At 35.8% G+C, this 18,170-nt stretch overlaps 1 protein-coding gene across 1 annotated transcript in view; it reads right to left on the bottom strand.

The window, feature by feature from the left end:
• Positions 1-3,486: 3,486 nt before the first annotated feature.
• Positions 3,487-18,170, bottom strand: part of HCN1 (hyperpolarization activated cyclic nucleotide gated potassium channel 1) — a gene marked incomplete at both ends in the record, with an annotated part of 391,087 nt that continues 376,403 nt past the window's right edge. The window contains 2 exons of the mRNA XM_082623177.1: positions 3,487-4,352; positions 7,580-7,744. Coding sequence (XP_082479303.1) covers positions 3,487-4,352; positions 7,580-7,744 — 1,031 coding nt within the window. The remainder of the gene's footprint in view (positions 4,353-7,579; positions 7,745-18,170) is intronic.

Raw genomic sequence — 18,170 nt, 5'->3', positions numbered from 1 at the left:
TACTTTGAAGTGTAAATAATTCAGGATTTGAAATAATACACCTAAAATTCAAAACACATCATATTGTTTAAATCACCCAAGTCCATTAGGATTACTGTGGTAACTCGCCTGTGTACTTTATAGTGTCTTCCAGATGTTATGCTCGTTTAAGTTTGTAACTGGAAAAGCAACCACCTTTGGAAAGTGGAGCAGCATCCATCTGGGAATTATTCACTTAAGGAGTGGTGATAGAGACCGGGAGACAGGCTATTTATTTGATGACTATAATCTATTTGCACTCCTGCCATTTTTCCTTAGAGTTTTTGAGAATCCTTCACTCACTGCAATATACTCTATCTCACGCTTTGGGTTTGATTCATAATCCACTTGCATACGGAGGTTCTGTCACCGTCCGAAGGCTTTGCAAGACCGAAGGCTATCATAGAATAGGTTTGTATATGTAAACTATAGGGCAATTATTCCTCATCCCCATATCCAATAATAGCACAGAAATGCCTGTATTCTGAAATTGGACAACAACTACGTGCTAAGGAAGTACAGTGTGAAGAACTGAAAAAAAAAAACCCTCAACTTGTACATTATAGAAGCGGTAAAAAACAGGAATAGCTGGAAAATCCATGTTCTATTTAAGTTCTTTTCTTTCTACAGTTAGAGAATACCTATAATTAATTTTATGATGATTACCAAGTAATCTTATGATGTAAAGATAGAAAGACAGAGGCAAATCTGTACTCTTTAATAAAAAAAAATGTTTGAGTAGAGTATATTGATAAAATAAAATATTCATGATTTAAGTTTATTTTCTGTTGAATTTATTAATAATCTTTATATATGTATGGCTTTGAGCAAAGACAAAAGAAATTCTCTAACTCGTCCCTGATCATACAGCTGTTGTAAGAATCAGCTATTTTACTATTTTCCCAGCAGCAGAAAGGCCAATCTTTTCAATAATACATTTCTTTCTGTACAGTTTAAAACTCCATACTTATGGGTTTACCTATGTACAGAGAAAAGAGGTCACTTTTCAACTAGCAATGGACTTTTATGTTACAGGAATGTGAGTCAATTTTTTTTTTACCTAAGTATATATATTCATATATATATATGTATATAATTTACCCTGTACCACTTTATTAGTTTGACATATAAACCTTAGGGGTTTTTTTGTCCATTCTATTACAAAGTGAATAAAAATTTTATGGTTGCACTGAAAGACCATGCAATTCAATTTTGCTTATGTTTCCCAATAGTGCTCAAAATAAAAAAAAATTATATATATAAAAATATTTCACTAACAAACCCATTAGTCCTATCAAATGTAAACCTTTAATAATTTAAAGGACCAATACATGATCTTAATAAATCGAAGTTAATTCTCAATAGTTTAATAAAATAAAAGAGTTTTGTACTGATATATAAATGGTCTTGCAGCTTCCACATAGCTTCTAGGTAGACTGAACAATCCCTTTTTCACACCGTCCCTGATGTGCCATCAGAAGTCACCAGCACATTCATGATAACATCACACTGACTAGCATGGTTGATTCCTTCCACACAAGCTGGGATCTGTTAGAAATTAAACATAACAACTCATTTTGATATTATAAGTATTATATCCGTAAAAGGCATAACAGGCAGCATGGATCCATTTTAGAGTTTTTGCTTTTGTTTTTGTTTCCTGTCCTCAAGTCTATCTGGAGGCCCTGCCCCATTTAATGTGTAATCTTTAAGTTCTTCTTAAATGTATCGCCAGTGTCAGAGATACGGAAGACTTCCACTTTAGGTCATTCTCTTAACTGGGGTTATTTACAGAAGTCAGTTATTAGGAATCTTCCAATTGTGTTCCAGTCATCACCACATTCGTGGGATGTGTTAGGCACAAATGCTTTCTAAGGGACTTCTTTGAGAAGAAGCAGATGTTCACAGATCACGAAAAGAGTCAAGAAAACAGACAAACAAGAAAAACGATGCTCACAGACATTCAGTTTGACCCCTGCTTGCTGTCACCATATCTGTACTTTTTTCAGCACATTTAAAATAACAAACCTCCCATCTAAGGGCTATGTTAGTCACCACATGTCTTCAGATTTACTAACCATTTAGTTACAATACACAAAGAGCAAAGTGTGTGTTCCCAAACAGATATGATGCTATAGTGTATTTATTTTTTTAAATTAACACTGCAGTAAACTGCCAATTACAGTGAAGACATAGAACACACTGGCAACTCCAAATCAAGCTGTGGTTTACAAATCATTATTTAAATGATGATGATAATAATAATAATAACATTAAATGAAAGTGAAAACCTCACTTCTATACTTAAGTCAGAGATCCAAGTCAGCCTTATAGGAATTTTAAGATAGGCAATTAATGAATGGTTATACTTTTCTAGAAATGAGAAATACTGTAAGCCTTTCCCTACAATGACTGCTTTGAACCTATTTTCTTTTTTTTCCAAAAAGCATGCAGGGACTATTTTCGGATGCTTGATTATGGCAAGAAGGAAGAAAAGTAATGATTTTTGGTGTAATACAAGCAATTTGTAGAATCGAGCATACAATTTTGCATAAAACATTGCAGGTTAAAATAATATTGTAGGTTTCAAGCCATTGCATTACAGTTGAATAACTGTCACAATTAAGTTTTGTAAAATTTAAAACTCTAAGTTTTGAAGTGAAGCAATAAAACTAAATTCTTAAACGATGACTTTTACCTTCACACAGCACAGAACAGCCATCTTTGTTTGGGTTGAAAAAGTTATTTACAACTAACATTGATTGAGTCTTGGTAAAAGTCCGATAACACATGAAGAGAAATACCCCCTCAGCTTTCTGAAAGGTCGATGGACATGTTTGTGGTTAGAGACAGTCATAACGGCGTCAATGCTAGTCTTCTACCATGGCCAAGCATATGGTGTGTTCTTTAACCTAATTCAAAATTCAAAGCACCAAAATACAATTTAGATCTAGAAAATGGGACTTGTTATTTAATCCTCCGTAACTAATGATTAACAATTTAGATGCAGAGACACTGCTAATGAGAAAAGTTTTGATTGGTGCTGTTTAGTAGCTCACTTGAGTTGCCTTTTTAAAATCAGAGTTTTGCTTCCATTGAATCCAAGAACTCTTCATAAAATAGAGAAACACATATATCAAAGGAATTAAGTAAAAGGAGGTTAAAAATAAATAATCTTACAACAACATTTTAAATCCTTTAATGATTTAAAGAAAGGAAGACATAAAACACTGAATGCTAAACAAGTCTTTTGAACTTTTCTTGAGATTTTTAGATATAGATTTAATAGCATATGTGTATATATATATATATATGTATATATTTTACATTTTGCATGGAGGCCAGAGCTGTCTAAAATATCTCTTCATAGTAGGCTATAGGGATCTATCAGGAGATAGAATAAAATAAGGTCTGAGAATATTCTCAGTTTATTAGAGTATTTCTTTCTGCTTTGACAATCAGCAGGGATCATAAATTTGAAGCAAATCGTGGCTTTTCTGTCTCTGGGTCTGTATGTAAGACTGAGGAAGACTCCCTCTGATGAGCCGCTGCTGGTGGAGGGGGTGCTGGTGGGACTCCTCGGCTGGGGGGGATGGCTCCCGATGACATCTGTCGGAACAGGGTGACCCGCTGGGGGACCGTGCCCCTGATCCCTGCCTGCAGGCCCGAGCCGTGCACCGTGGTCACGGGTGGAGGGATGCACGCCAGGGACTCGCCCACAGTGGGATGCGGTCTGGAAATCAGGGTGGAAACCTCATGGGGCAGCGAGGGCTGCGAGGCCGAGAGGGGCCTGACTTCTCGGGTCAGGCTGGTGTTGTGAAGCGCCTGCGTGCTCTTGTGCACTTCGTTTTTCGGTGCGGAGCTGCTGGGTGTCTGTGGAGCCTGGGGCTGCTGCTTGGTCTGCGGTGGCTGCTGTGCCTGCTGCTGAGTGAGTGACAGCTGGGAAGCAGTGGGGGAGGCGTAGTGGAAAGTTCGAGTGGCTAGCGGGCTCTGAACGGGAGGGCTGCAGACCGCAGTGGTGTAGGAGCAGGGCGAGAGAATGGCCGACGGCTGCGGGGTCTGTGTGCTGGGGCTGGGGGAGTGCAGGTTGCCATGAGACAGACTGGTGGCTGTGTACACCGGCGGAGATTGCGTCCTCCCGCGAGAGGTCGGGGTGGTAGTTGAAGACGTGGAATTCAGGGCTGTCATTTGAGGGTAACTGATGGGGCCGATGGCCTGCACCATCTCCCTGTCGTGTTTCACAATCTGCTTCAGGATCTCGTTCTCCTGATTGTTGAAAACTCCAGTGTTCAGATCCTTCTGGAACTTTTGCAGAAGAATTGAATTTTTCTTTCCTGTCAGCGAAAGGAAGATAGGCACTTAGAAAGTCTACAGGTGACTGATGACAACTCCAAGCACGAGTGGCTCCTGCAGACAGAATGTTGGCAGTGTTTCATAGAAGAGGCTTAAAAGCCAAGTACTCACCTTGAGACACCAAATAGACACACGGCTCCTGTCTCTCACGCTTCCTGTATCTTTCTGGAAAATCTTACCTTCTATACGAGTCAAGTTGAAAAGTCTGTAATATGGCAAAAGCCATCTTACAGAAGAAATGGAGAGATTTGCATGAGGGTTACCTTGGGAGAAGAAAGGGCATTTGGATCACGATGGGCCTGAAGTCAAGATTTCAGTTTAAAGCTTCTTTTTCAAGAAAGGACAATGGAATACATACTATGTGACAGGCACCCTACCCAAGGCTTTAGGCAGATTTATTTTATTTAATCCACAACTCTTTGCGGTAAGTGTACTCATAATCCCACTTCACCCAAAAGGAGACTGGAACATAAGAAGGTTAAGAGTAATGTCCAAGAAAACATAGTTAATATGTGACAGGAAACCAGTAGATCTGATCACAGATTTACTACGGACTAGGAAGCAGCCACATCTATATCACGTTGAGTGCTTGCTGGAAATGAAGTCTCCTGGGCCTCATCCACTTGCTGCACCAGATGCTGCCTTTTACTATGATCCTCTGGTAATTGTCACATGCAAGTTTGAGAAGCAAAGGCCTTTGCTTTTGACCAGTGCCCTACACCAGTGATTCTCTACTTGCATATTTTTGTCATCTCTAGAGCTTTAAGAGTTACTTATTTCCATCTGCACCCTAACAATTAAATCAGAATAAACAGACGTGGGTCCAGATTTTGGTACTTTAAAATAAACTTTCCCCAGGGGATTCTTGTGTGCAGCCAGATTGAGAACTATTTCATAATCTTTCCTCTTCTGAGAGGTTGCTGTGAGGATTCAGGGGGATAACGTATGGCAAGCTCTCAACTCATTCTAGAACCTCAATAAGTATTATCTCTCCTTCTTGCTATTGTCTTTGGAGTGGTTTGCAATAAGGAGATGTTCTCTGGCAAAATAACAGTTAGCACCGATTGTAGGTTGATGTAAGAGGGGAAAATCAGTGACTTTTTAACGGCATCATCACCTAGGTTAATACGGTAACTGAAAAGTAAATCAATTTGCCATATCACTAAATAAAGTATCACATCTAAACTAACAAGGAATATTTTCAAATGGAAATGTATGATATAATTTACTTGGCTGCTGGGAAAGGCAATCATTTTAAATGACTGCCAGAATGAATGGTTATCTCTCTCCTTACAGAATTGTCCTAATTTCCCAAAGAACAAAGACTTCTATGTTAGTAGAAAACATAAATGCTTACTTTGCATATACCCTTAATTAACTATAACATATGCATTTATAAGCAATGGCCACAACAATGAGAAGGATAATATTTCTTTGTGATCATGTGAATAGTCAACATTTCATAATCTAAGTATCTGGGACATTGTGGAAAAATACTATAACTTTTAATGCACTGTTAGAATTTTGTGAAGATTAAAAATGGAAATACTGGTGCTCACTAGCAATTTTATTCCCTATATTATTGATTGCAAACTGTTTCATGCAAACTTTCTTATAAAAAATTAACTGTAATGAGTTAGATGAAAGTGATGCTCTATCAGATTAACAGAAATTCTCTATTGAAATATGCTGATTTTGATGCTTTTGCAAAATATGTTTAGCTTGCTTAGGAAAAAAAACTCATATGCTCAGAAATTAGTCTCTGGCTCTACCATGAACACTCACACACCACAAAGAGGGAAGTTATTTTCAAATTAAGTAAAGATGCTTTTAGGCATACTCGCTTCTTTTATGGGCACTGTCTTCTGGACACTCCGTCCTGTTATATCTCTAAGTTATCAATAAGATTTTTAATATGTGTGCTGTGTCTAATGGTAATGTCCAAATACTACATTTACTTCTCCTAACCTGATTTCAGATCCTTATGCAGTCTGTTGTCCTACCAATATAGAAGAAAAGAAAGATGTAAAGTGCAGAAGAAAAGCTGACACAACCATACGTCAATCAAAAGTCCTTACCTTTAATAAAAATGAAGCAGTTGAAGTATCTCTTTGTTTAATTTCCAGTGATCCCAACCCCAATCTCCTTTGAGTTAATTGATTCCTTCATCCCTCCCTAACTCTCTTTAACAATATTCATTGTGTACTAGGTACTGTGAATGTAATAGTGAATTAGACATGATCTCTACATTCATAAAGCTTAGCATCTCTAGAGCAATTTAAATAATAAAAGCAGTGCTGTGATGGAGGAACTTCCCAGTAGTACAGGAGAATATCTCCAGGGTACTCAGACTATTAAGGGGGTGGAAGGTCAAAGAAGGTTTCTACAGGGAAGTGATGTCTAAACTGAGATCATGAAGGCTAGTAGAGTTAAGCAGGGGAAGGGAACAGAGGAGGGTAGGGTGCAGGAGGAGGATCTGGGTGTGGAAGATGAATGCATATCACCTTCTGACATCAGAATGTTCTAGCATATCTTGGGAAGTTAACAGCAAGCCAATCTGATCTAACTTTACTATGGCAATTATTCAAATCTTTAAACTAGTGTAATTAGTAAGGTCTAACTTACATATTTTTATTTGAGAGCAGAGAAGATTTTAAGATAAGTTGATGTTTGCAAAGTAAAGCATCTATGTGCGCACTTCTATTAAGGCTTTTTCTGCTTGAGTCTGTTTTACAAACATTTCAAGAAGTTTCTACTGAGACAATGAAAATACACAAGTTTTCAATTCTTAATATAAGAATAAATGTAAAGTTGATCCTTAAAAACGAAAAAAAAAACCCTTGTGATAAAATTTAGTTTGTAATGTAGACTCATACTATTGCATTTTTAGTTCTACTTTAATGTTGTGTAGAATTTTTAATCATTGTTTTTTACCTTAAGATTCAAATTGTTTTGGCATCACTGGTGAAATCAGATTGCATAGCTAGAAAAAATAGAGATGAATAAACAAACCTAGATTACTTAGAAGAGAAAGTTAGAGCCTCAGATCTTTCTAGAAATATGGCTAGAGCTAATTGCTATTTCTATATTTCTATGTTAATTAATAAACAATCTATATACTAGCATTTGGGACTTATGATTGCAAATATGTATCAGCCCACTAGATTAAAACTGAATTGTGCACAAAGAAGAAAACTGAACAGAGTACCTATCCGATCTAGTCGGTCAATGGCTACTGTCTCAAAGGCTCTTCTCATCATTGGATATTCCTCCAGGACCTCGTTGAAATTGTCCACAGAAAGCGAATAAAGACGACAATATGTATCAGCTCGAACACTGGCAGTGCGCCGTCCCTTGGTCAACAGGCAAATCTCTATAAAAACAAAGAAGAAAGATTTGTTTGGCAATTTTCTTTAAAAGGCCATTAAGACCTACCACAACTAAAATAAAAAAGTCTCATGGTGTGAGAAACCAATGATTAGTAACATTTTCTATCTTATCAGGAAATCCCTTCTGATAATTAAAAGTGCCCAATTGCTAATACTCAATCTTAAAATATTCCTTTTTTCTTAAACAATTGAGACTTTTGGTTCAAAGGGAAGGATGTAACAAAATTATCTTCTTCCAGCTCCCATTCCAATTCACCTGAAACAAAAATGTGCAGAAAAAAGAATAATAAATCCAAAATGGAGTTGAAAACAGGAAGAGACTATTCTCAGATAGAAGTTCTTATGAATTCTGGAAGGCAGAGAGCAGATGGTATTATATAGACAGAAACCAAAGTGAGCCCAAAATCATTGGCTTAGAAAGTCTTATGATTAAGCAAAATTGAATCACAGGTTCAGATGTATGCATTATAGGAATGCTTTATGTAGTTCATATATTCCCAGTAAAATCAGTATAAAAATTATATTCCAAATTCACAGAGGGGCTTTTCATTTAAGTAATCTCTAAGGAAAATATTTTGTTGAAATTTTGATTCCCAATATTTGGTAAGCAAATATTTGCAAACGTGGATTTTCTTATTAGCTAGATAAATAAATGATAAAAGTGAAGATTTTCTATTTCATTTCCCAAAATTTATGTATTAAAATCCTATAGACTTTGCTTCTTTAAAAAATTTAAATAATTGAAAAACTTTGCTTCAAAATAACCTATTTAAAAAAAGGAATGGGAGAAGTGTTTCTGAAATGCACTGTCTTCTAACAAAAGGAAATAAGCAAAATAATTATTGAAAGGGGCCTAAATTCACACTCCTCTGAACTTATTTAAAGAATTTCAGTTCATGTTGATAAACATAGTGAGTAAATTATGTGGTAGGCATTATATCCTTGACGTTAGGGCTGGAAACATGAATCAAACATCATATCTACTTCTGTATTACTTATATGCTGGTAGTAAAAAGAAAAAGTTCATTTAAATTAAGATTTCATTTAAAATGCAAGTGGGTGAGAGCAATAATATAGAAGGCAGGCACTCTGGGAGTACAAAAGAAGTGCATCTGAACCAATCAGGCAATTGAGAGGATTTTAGGAAATGCCACCTAAGTCACCAATTATGTTATTACTGTTCATGCTTGTAAACATTTCAAATTTAATAAACAATATTGTGGTGGGGCCAACATGGCAGAGTAGGAAGACCCTGAGCTCACCTCCTCCCAAAATTACAAATACATACAGAACAATGTATGTATGAGAATGACCTGGAGACTAGCAGAAGAGATTTTCTACAACTAAAGATATAAAGAAGGAACCACAACGAGAAGGGTAGAAGAGGCAGACACGCTGTATAGTCAAGACCCATAACCCTGGGTAGGTGACCCACAAATGGGAGGATAATCACTATTGCAGAGATTCCCCTTAGGGAGAGAGGAGTCTGAGCCCCACATTGGGCTCCTCAGCCTGCAGGTCCTGAACCAGGAAGATGACCCCCAGAAAGTCTGGCTTTAAGACCAGTGAGGCTTGCATTCTTGAGAGCTGGAGGGTTGTAGGAAATAGAGACTCTGCTCTTGAAGGGTGCACACAAAATCTTACACCCTCCAATACCCTGCGCAGAAACAGTAATTTGAAGGAGCCTGGGTCAGACCTACTTGTTGATCTTTTAGAGCCTCCTAGATTGGCAAGAGGCAACTGGGACACACCCTGAGGACACAGATGCTGGTGGCATCCATTTTTGGGAGCTCATTATACCCCAAGGACACTGATGCTGGCAAGCACCACTTTGGAATCCTCCCTCTACCCTATTAATACTGGAACCCAGACCCATCCACCAATGGGCCAGCGCCAGCCCTGGGACTCTCTGTGCCATGCAGCCCGCCATGCTGGGACCCAACCCCACCCACCAGCAGCCAGCAGCCTCTGAACCAGCATGAATCGAAGGTACATTAGATGATACAGAGGACTGGATAAGTAAGTTGGAAGACAGAGTAGTAAAAATCACCCATCTGAACAGAAAAAAGGAAAAAGGATTTTTTTTTTAAAATTAGGATAGTTTAAGGGACCTCTGGGACAACATTAAGCATACTAACATTTGCATTATTGGAGTCCCAGAAGGAGAAGAGAGAGGAAAAGGGGGCAGAGAACACATTTGAAGAAATAATAGCTGAAAAATTCCCTAACCTGGGAAAGGAAACAAACATCCAGGTCCAGGAAGCACAGAGAATCCCAAGAAGGATCAACCCAAGGAGGACCACACCAAGACACATTATAATTAAAATGGCAAAAATTAACAATAAAGAGAGAATATTAAAAGCAGCAAAGTAAAAACAACTAGTTACACACAAGGGAACTTTGCATAAGATCATCAGCTGAGTTTTCACCAAAAACTTTGCAGGCCAGAAGGGAGTGGCATAATATGTTTAAAGTGATGAAAGGAAGAAACGTACAACCAAGAATACTCTACCCAGCAAATCTATCATTCAGATTGGAAAGAGAGATAGAGATTTTTACAAACAAGAAAAAGCTGAAAGAGTTCAGTACCACAACCAGTTTTACAAGAAATGTTAAAGGGACTTCTCTAAGCAAAAAAGAAAAGGACAGAAATAGAAATATGAAAGTTATAAAAGAAAAAATATCATTGGTAAAGGCAAATAGACATTAAAGGTAGTAGCCCAAGTAAACATAAATCTAGTAGAAAGGTTAAAAGAGTTGTGCACCTAGAACTAACATAGTGCTGTAGATTAATTGTACTTCATTTATTTTAAAAAAATATGTAGACACTGGGAGGAAATGCATCAGAATGCTAATGGTAGTTATTTCTGGGGGATGGAGATTATGGGTGATTGTTCTTTTTTACTTCATGCTTTTATGTAATTCTAGTTGTCTGCAATGAACATTCATTACTTGTAAAATTAGAAAGAAAACAATAAATGTGATTAAAAATGAAAAAATAATATTGTGGACTGTTCATGTTTGTGTGCATGTTTGTGTGTATGTACCTTTGGTGTGCATAGGAAGATAAACCTCTATTGGTCAGTGTTTAAGTATAAAGCATATTATCATATGATGGAATTTGTCAGCTACTCTAATTTAAAAAAATGTAATAAAAGTATTTTTGACACTACCCCAAAATTAAACTCCTGTGTCACTATAGTACTAATGCCATATTATATAACTTATGATTGCTAAATTATGTCAAACATACTGATGAGAAATGTTTTTATTGCTAAGTGTTGCTTTCAAATCTGTACAAGTTGTCATATAGAAGGGTTATAAGCCTCTTGGAAAATAATTCAATGATACATAACAAAGATATTAAAATGTATCCATACACTTTACCCAGAAATTTCACTTGACAATCTAGCCTAAAGAAATAGTCTGTAATCAGAACAATGTTATTTACGTGGTGATATACATTATGCATTTATGTATACATCTGAAAATATGGGAATGCCTTAAATGAATAATAAGTCAAGATTCATAATCAACTATGTGGCAATTATTAAAAGTAAAGCTTTTAAAGTCTATGTATTAATATTAATAGTCGAATGGTCATGAAAGTTTAACAGAGAAAAGCAGGATACAAGGTTTTAATTATAACATGATAAAAATGATCACATATAATATGAAAAAAATGACAATAAAATCTACCTATATGCACTGCTCCATTGAAAAATATTCCTTTATGTAGACATACTGTTTACATTTTTTTCAACTTTGCTTTATCTAAATTATTTTTATTTGTGGATATATAACTTTTATTTTTTAAAGTTACTTAAAATTTAATATCTAAGTGCACAGAAGAGAAAAAAACCCAAGATATGAAGGAATATAAACAAACCTAAAAATAGTGATTACTATTGTAGATGATTTCCTCAACTTTACCTTTCATTGTTTTTAATGTATTTTTAATTTGGCACTTATATTTTTAATTTACAAATGCTTTCCATTTTCCTATATTTGTTGCTTTCTCATTATATCATTCTCTTTTGTTGTGAATGTAATATCCTCTATCTTCTGGTAGTTGTTAAAGAGATCTGGCTTTGAATAATGAATATATGCTACAATATGGATATATTGTATATGGATGAACCTCAGAATGTTTCACAAACATAGTGAAAGAAACAACACATGACAGTCCATATAGTACGTGCTTCCACTGATATAAATAATCCAGAAAAGGGAAATATATAGTGACAGATAACATATTAGTGGTTGCTTGGGGAAGTGGGTGGAAAAGGAGATTAACAATAAGTGGGAAGGAGGAATCTTATTGGGGTGATGTAAACCTAAACCTGTTTGGCTTGGCTTTCATAGTGTTGGTTTCATAATTTGGGAAATTTCTATAAAGATTGAATTGTATACTTTGAATTATATATACATGTTGCAATAACACTGTAAAATGGAAACAAAAAGAAGTTTTGTCTTTATATTTTATCTTTATTATATTTTATATTTTAGTTTCTGTTCTGTTTTCTGAATTCTTTCTCTTTACTCTGGAATCATTGTTTCTGTCTCTGTGGCTACATCTTTCCCTTGTATATTGAATGTTTTCTTCAAGTTACCTGTTGATGTCCATTTCTATTAAGTATGAAAACTCTAGTGATGTGGCAGCATTTATTGATCTGGAGTTTCTCTTTAGGGTGAATAGGTGGGAAGTTTATCCTCATATCTCCCTACATGCCAGAATGAGGAGGGCTGTACTCCAAGGTTACCAACATCTCTCTTAATTGTTCTAGTTCTCTGCCTTATTCAATTGCTTTAGAGAAGAACCACTTGCGTTTTTCTCTCCTCAGGAAAATAAATGCTTGGTTACAGGCTGTCAAGGGAGTGACAGAGAGTCCACTGTACCACACAGAGACCTTCCCTAAGTCACTGTTTCCCCTCACTTTTCAGTGGGCCCTCTGTCAACACACTCTCTTAGCTAGCAGCTTTTCTGGAGTTTTGCCAGGAGCTTTGCTCTCTTCTTGGTCATAGCCCTCAGCATTATATTCCAAGTTCCCTCTACTTTTCCTTCAACTTTCATCAGTAACCACCAGTATAATTCTTAAAAAATTGTCTTAAACAACAGAAATTTATTTTCTCACATTTCTGGAGCCTGGAGGTCCAAAATCAGGGTGACAGTATGGTTGGGTTCTGGTGAGAACTCTCTTCCTGGCTTGCAGATGGCCAAATTCTCACTGTGTCGTCCATGGCAGAGAGAGCCCCCATCTCTTCCTTTACCAACACTGTCAGTAATCCCATCAGGAAGTTCCCACCCCCAGTCACCTCATGTAATTCAACTACCTAAGGCTCCACTTCCAAATACTACCACATTGGGGATTAGGGATTCAACTTATTGAATTTGGGAGAGACAAGGACATCCAGTCCATAACACCATTTCTCTTGTCCTGAAATACTATTTATGTCCCTCTTGCTCTTTAAAAAAAAACTAAGCTAAGAAACAAAAAACAAAAAAACCCAGCTTTATTGAGGTATAATTGATATACCAAAAATCTGCACATATTTAATGTATACAGTTTGATGAGTTTGGACATCTCCATGTACCTCTGAAACCATCAGCATATCCGTCACTTCCAAAAGTTTTCTTAACTGCATGTTACAGAATACCTGAATAATACTGGCTTACCAATAAAATAACTTAATTAGAAAAATCTGGGAGGCAGGGCTAGTGTGGATTTAGTATCTCAGTGATGCTGAGGCACTGTGCTGGCATGACTTTATTTTCTTGGCCAACCTCTCATGATCACAAGTTCAAAGCAGCAACTACAAGAATTTACATCTTCATACAGTGTCCACAGAGAGGGAAAGACTTCCTTCCCATATTTCTTTCTTTTTATTGTGAAAGCAAAACTTCACAATATTCCTTTACTACTTTTAATTTGGTCTCTGGAAAGGGAAGAGATAAAGACATGTATTGAGGATCATCTTATGTAAAGAAATGGATTTGTATTTATTTTTCTGTATGCTTAAAAATTATTCGAATACTTTTTACAACAAGCCTGTATTTATATATTACTTTTGTACTTTAAAAAATAAATTTAAAAATTAGAAAAAATATAGCTACTCTCAATACTTATAGTCATTTTGGAAATATAGCAAAAAATAGATTTATTTCAGCATAGATATAAATATATTCATGTTTTCTCTAAGTTATTCTTTGCAAATGATTTTCTGGTTTCTATTGTCTGGAGTCCTCATATAGTGAATATACAATATATGTAGCTAAATGGAGTAGATGGACATGTGTTACATGGTATAGGTCCCCATAATTAACTGCTGAATCAGTTAAATACTGCCTTTGGTATGAGAAGAAATCTTCCTAGAGGATGGTGCTTAAATAATATTTTAGGCCTATATAAAAAAATTGAGTACATGTTTTATGAGAAAACTTCAGAGGTGTTATTGTCCAGAAAATCTTACTTCTTCATTAAATTCTATTTAAAATAAAATGTACTTATGTAATTCTTTACGTTTTGTGATTTTTTTGAATGAAAACTGATATTTCAATTTGGTTGATTTCTTGCCAACTAATGAAGTAGAATTCTATTTTGGTGATTTTCTGCAGCAGTGATGGTTACCTGCTGATTCTACTACCTTAACATACATCCAATTTCTTAGGTTATTTTAGAGATTTTTTTTTCTTTCTTTTTGGCGTAGTATAAAGAGTATTGCCCTGGGATTAGGAGTACAGTGTTACAGTCTCAGACTGATTGATCTTGGTTGTGAAGATTTGGACAAATACTTATATTCTCTGGACCTTCATCTATTTATCTGTAAAATGTAAAATTCAATGATATCTCTAGAGTTTTATCAACATTTAATCCATAACTTCAGACTTCAGTCATATTTTATATCTAAAGTTCCACTGATTTTTATATCTTTAATGCTTCCATGGCATCTGGTAGGTGCTTAATGTTTGCTGAAATGAATCAGTGAACCAAAGAGCAACACTACAAAATGAGTTTCAATCACCCATGGAAAGACTAAGGGCTAAATATAGATTTTCACTAGCAAAGTCCTTTCAGAAGTTATCTAATGAGCTGTGTTCATTCCCAACATAAAACTCTTCAGCCTTTATCTCTCATCATCTCTTCAATATTTTCTTAGTGAGACACAGATCAAATGATGGTATATTCATGAGGGTATATTCTAGAAATAGTCACTGGTCAGTGTGAAAAACAATTTAAGTAGTCCTTTCTTCTTTTAATGCCTTCATACTCTTTGTTTCCACCGTGAAGAGAAATAAACAATGCCACACACTTAGCAATGAGAAAAAGTAAACCTAATCATAAAAGAATCTTAGATTTCATGAACTGAATTTCCAGATTCCATACGAATAGAGTAGGTGTTTCTTTGTAAATTAATTTTCTCTTGATAATAAGTTATTTTGGGGATCTACTTATTGAGTGAAAAGAGTCCTGTGTTAAGTGTTACAGATTGAGTTTTTGTGTATTTATGCTGTGCGTGTGTGTGTAAAAGAGAGAAAAAACAATTGAGTCATTTGTATCTCATACTATCCTTTGGGCTCCTTAGGAATTATGTAGATATTAGTTCATCACTATTTTTAATTTCTTGCATTGTGTTTTCTACTTGTTTCCTAACTATTGACCTTATCTCCCTAGCTAGTTTAAGATATTTTAAAGACAACAACCATACAGTAACACTATTTTATCCCTCGTGGTGCCTGCTGCCTTGGGTTCTTAGCCCAGAGAAATTGTTTTAAAATGCTGATGAGTACATCAATGATAGTGGACAAACCCCAGATTGACACTAAGTTCTAGTCTTAAGTTTTAAGATGGCATAATAATGGCTCCCCTGCTGAGTATCTTCTCTTTGTAACAGAACTTGCACCTTCTTTAAGCAGCACAATTTATCTTTGAGGTTTTTGTGCAATGTATATAAGGAAGAAAGTATCTAGAAGGTTTGGTAATGTTTTCTTCAAGATGGATATGTTATTACTCACTATCTAGAAAATTAACTTGCTTTTGGGTGCTCAGATTGACTTCCCAAGGAAAATAAAATAAAATATAAAATGAAATAAAATTGAACTCCCAAAGAACAAGCTGAGTGCAGCTTACAGATATAACCTTTTAAAACAGAGTCTTCTGGCATATTTTCTAGACTCTGTTGCTTGTTTCAATCTTTCTGCCTTTTTTCCTTGTTTGTCTACTCTCTGAGAACTCAACTAACCATTTCCTAGTGGTGTAATCACTGCTTAAAAAATCTTAATGCAAATTTACTTGGAAATATATCCTTTCATCTGGATACAAAGTTCTAAATGATAATTAAGTTCACAAGTACTGGGAACTTGGCATATTAATTTTATTTCTGCATTAGTCTCCTGTTTTCCTCTACAAGATAAGTTATTTTCTTTACAGGTTAAGTTATTTCACTTACCCAAGAGGGAAACCGAGAGTAATGCATCTCATCACAAGAGTATTATAAATCTATGTTTCCGTTTTTCAGCATCATAAGAAATGTGTCCCGGGAGATTAAATTTGGCCTACCACACTATATATATATACTTTTAATAATCCTTAGGGTATGAGATATATCAACCACTCAATGCTATTTTTGCTGACATTAGTAACCCTGTTTATAAACATTTCAGTCCACCTGACATTACCGTCACCTATATAAACAGTCATTTTATAAGGTAGGGCAAATGGCCTCAAGAATTTTGCAACTCAGAAATATTTCTCTGACCTCTAAAACAGAGCTTGATATTACAGTAACACAGAGTTAATCATGAACTTATGACAGAAATTTGTAAGGTAATGAAAGTGTTTAAACCTGAGTTTCCAGAATTTATGGGAAAATTTGTGCTCGGCTGCTCATAGTAACCTAAGCAAGAGCTGCTTCCTTCTTTTGTACCCGATATGATGAACTAAAAGTAATTCTCTGCTGTGCATTAAAATACTTATTTCCTAGAAATTATTTGGGTTTCTAATCCAGTGCCTCATAATAATATGCAAGAGGAAATATCACTTTTTTTTTTTTTTTTTTTTTTTTGCGGTACGCAGTCCTCTCACTGTTGTGGTCTCTCCCGCTGCGGAACACAGGCTCCGGACATGCAGCCTCAGCGACCATGGCTCACGGGCCCAGCCGCTCCGCAGCATGTGGGATCTTCCCAGACCGGGGCACGAACCCGTGTCCCCTGAATCGGCAGGCGGACTCTCAACCACTGCACCACCAGGGAAGCTCGGAAATATCACCTTTTAGTTTTCTATTTGTATTTGTAATCTTTCTATATATATATTAGTGAACTAGTAAAATATCACCTCTTATGGCATGGTGAGGTAACATTTGGCTTAAAGCAATTTGTATATCAAGCTTGGCTGGTAGAAGAAGCACTTTAAGTGTCAAATGGATCTAAATAAGGATCTAAAGAAATTTAGAGTAGGATAAAACATAAAATAGTTGTAAATTTTGTAGTATTGATATTTGATGTATTTGAAACATTTCACATTTTTTAAATAATTTTCTGAAAGAGTGATTAGATATAACATATTTCCAAATACAGATATTGTATTTAGTATATTATATATAGATAGATTTTATAGCATGACAGCTATTCTAATAAACAGAAAACCCATTTCTGCTTTTTCTTCTAAATATCTAACTGAATATTTCAATTCCCAGAGAAACAGTGGTACTTACACAATTATTAGTGTCCTCTGCTGCAGCTCATGCAGTTATTTATGATTATTTATTCATTTAAAGTTATTATCTTGTCAAACTAATCTTAGTTCTCCCCATATGTTTGGTCAATTTATTTCTCTTAAAACACAAGATTAGGGTGGTCACCTGGGGCTCTGAGTATTGACTCTAGTAGCGACACCTCAGACAACTTATGCACTGGCAAAATTGTTATGAGATTTACCTAAAAAAGTGCCAATAAAGTGCCCGGTACAAGCCTAGTGCAGTATGGACATTCCCACAGCATGAGTTCCTTTTTCCCTTATGTTTCTACTCCTTTCACTGTATTTTTTCCTGTGATTTTGGCTCTACCTGCTAGAACCAAGGAAAAAGTAATGCTTCATAGATCAAGTAACCTTCCAAATTTGTGAAATATAACAGCCATCTCCCACACCCTCCACCCTCTCATAAACAATTTGTTCATAAACTAACCATCCCAATTCTTTAGACTTGTCTCAAGTAAGATGGCTTCACACCGATGGACACATTTTCTTAGTTACCCCAGGGAGAATTCATCTTTGTGCCTCTACTTTGATCATCTTGCATCTTAGTCTCTACAGCACATTATTACACTTCTTTGTCTATATGATATTTCTCGATGCTACACTATAAGGTATTCAATGAAAAGTACAACAATCACATTTACAGTATCTAGCCCTT

The sequence above is a fragment of the Mesoplodon mirus genome (genome assembly GCF_964341445.2).
Source record: "Mesoplodon mirus genome assembly, chromosome: 5".
NCBI classification, from domain to species: domain Eukaryota; kingdom Metazoa; phylum Chordata; class Mammalia; order Artiodactyla; family Ziphiidae; genus Mesoplodon; species Mesoplodon mirus.
This window is presented reverse-complemented; position numbering and strand designations above follow the sequence as displayed.